The 1,916-nt window shown below is 51.6% G+C and overlaps 1 protein-coding gene across 1 annotated transcript; it reads left to right on the top strand.

Annotated features, from left to right (window-relative positions):
* The first annotated feature begins 314 nt into the window (after positions 1–314).
* On the top strand, positions 315–779 carry LOC146181575 (uncharacterized). The gene has a single exon (XM_084575803.1). The coding sequence runs from the start codon at positions 315–317 to the stop codon at positions 777–779; it is 465 nt and encodes a 154-aa protein (XP_084431929.1).
* Positions 780–1,916: the final 1,137 nt, after the last annotated feature.

Below are 1,916 nucleotides of genomic sequence, written 5' to 3'. Positions count from 1 at the left end.
GACTTTGGTCAAGAGCTGTTACATATGTCAATCACATCAAATTGGCAATCCACACCAGCCTCTATTAGACCGAGCCCTTCCTGATCGACCTTGGAAACAACTCGCCATGGACTTCTTCCATCTGCAGGGAAAGACATAACTGCTGATTGTAGATTATTTTTCCAAGTATGTAGAGGTTCGGCAGATGAGAACAACCACACGACGAGCTTAGAAAGTTCTTCCGTGAGTGGGACGTGACACACCAGCCGTCTTTTCCCTTGTACCCCCGTAGCAATGGTCAAGCGGAAAGAACAATACAGACCATCAAGGCTATGATGACTAAAGCAGCCGAGGAAGGCAACGACCTAGCAGTAGTGCTCCTCAACTACCACTCCACACCAATACCAGGAGCAAAAACACCGGCTGAGCTCCTGATGGGTAGAAAGCTTCGCACATTCCTACCAACACTACCAAGTGCCTTGAAACCAAGCTTTCCAACTGAGGCTCACCAGAATCTTCTGCAAGAAAGGCAGAAACAACAACACAAGCATGCTGACCTGCACACAAGAAACCTTCCTCCGCTTGTTCCTGGCCAACCCGTATGGCTCCGAAATAGCCGCAACTGGACAAAAGCCACCGTGGTAAATGTGGGCCCAGAGCCTAGAAGGTACGCCGTGAAGACAGACACCGGAGGCATTTTTGTAAGAAATCGAATCCACCTGCGACCTCGAACGGCGGAACGTCCTACTGCCCAAGCTTCGCCGGAAGACTACGAGGTAATCGACTCAAGCACTCCTTAACAGAACCCAGAATATCCGGTCCTTCCTACCCAACCACTTCAAGTACCTTCTCGCCCACCTCATATTACTCGATCAGGAAGAAGGATCAAGCCTCCTGTACGTTATCCAAGCCCAATCAGTGGCTTCAGATAACAAGGATATTCCGTGTGCAACCTTCTCAATATTTGTTAAAGAAGGGCGTGTTATGTATGCGCACCACTGCAACTCTGCTTCTCATCCTGCAGCGCCATCTCTACGTGGCCGCCTCAATCCTAACAAGGCTCCAGACAGCGCCACCTAAGTAACCGCGACCCAAGTTCAAATCCTGAATAAACTTTAGTTCCTTTTCTGTTCACGACTGGGCTGGTCCGTGTCGTCAGTCTCTCCGACATTAACCAACATAACAGTATGCAGCCCCACTGCGCATGCGCAAACATTTCGCGGTCCCCCCCCCCTCCCCCCCCCCCCTGCGCCAAGTCTCCTTCGCCAAGCCTGGCTCCTCACGATCACGTGACTAACTGCGTCCATGAACATACAAGCCTGCGCGATTGCGCTTGCTAGTCAGATGCGACACGGCTGAAGAAGCGGACAGTGAGCGCGTACAGTGCGTGGCATCTTCGGATACTGCGAGAAGCTGAGTCGGATGATCCAGAAATCATTGCTCATTCGGACTCCCGACAGCTTAGCAATGGAAAACGAAAGCCTAAGGGTACACCTGAGACGCCGGAAAGAGCAAAACAGAGCAGCGGACTCTGAACGCTGAGCGACAGAGAGGCGCAGTATCTATCACACTTGTTTCTGTGGGCCCCTGAACCGGGCCGTAAGGGAATAGAGGAAGGTGGGAGTGAAAGTGGATAGAGAGAAAGAGGAGCCGTAGGGATGCGCTATAGAGTAATTCAACCACCTGGAGAAAAAACTGATTTATTTATAGGAAGGGAAAGGCGTGGTAACTGTCTCACTTGATTTCTGTGGACACCGCAACCGCGCCGTAAGGGAAGGGAGGAAGAGGGGAGTGAAAGTGGAAAGAGAGAAAGAGGAGCCGTAGTGGAGGGCTACAGAGTAATTTCGACCACCTGGGGATCTTTAACGTGCGCTGATATCACACAGCACACGACGCCTCTTCGTTTCGCCTCCATCGAAATGCAGCCGCGGAGGTCG

Source organism: Amblyomma maculatum, chromosome 8 (assembly GCF_055883805.1).
Source record: "Amblyomma maculatum isolate TAMU_Amacu chromosome 8, ASM5588380v1, whole genome shotgun sequence".
Classification (NCBI taxonomy): domain Eukaryota; kingdom Metazoa; phylum Arthropoda; class Arachnida; order Ixodida; family Ixodidae; genus Amblyomma; species Amblyomma maculatum.
Note: the sequence above shows the minus strand (reverse complement) of the source record. Positions and strands in the feature narration are given on the sequence as shown.

Coding starts and splice junctions, on each gene's coding strand:
- LOC146181575 (XM_084575803.1), top strand. CDS start 315: ATGACTAAAGCAGCCGAGGAAGGCAACGACCTAGCAGTAGTGCTCCTC.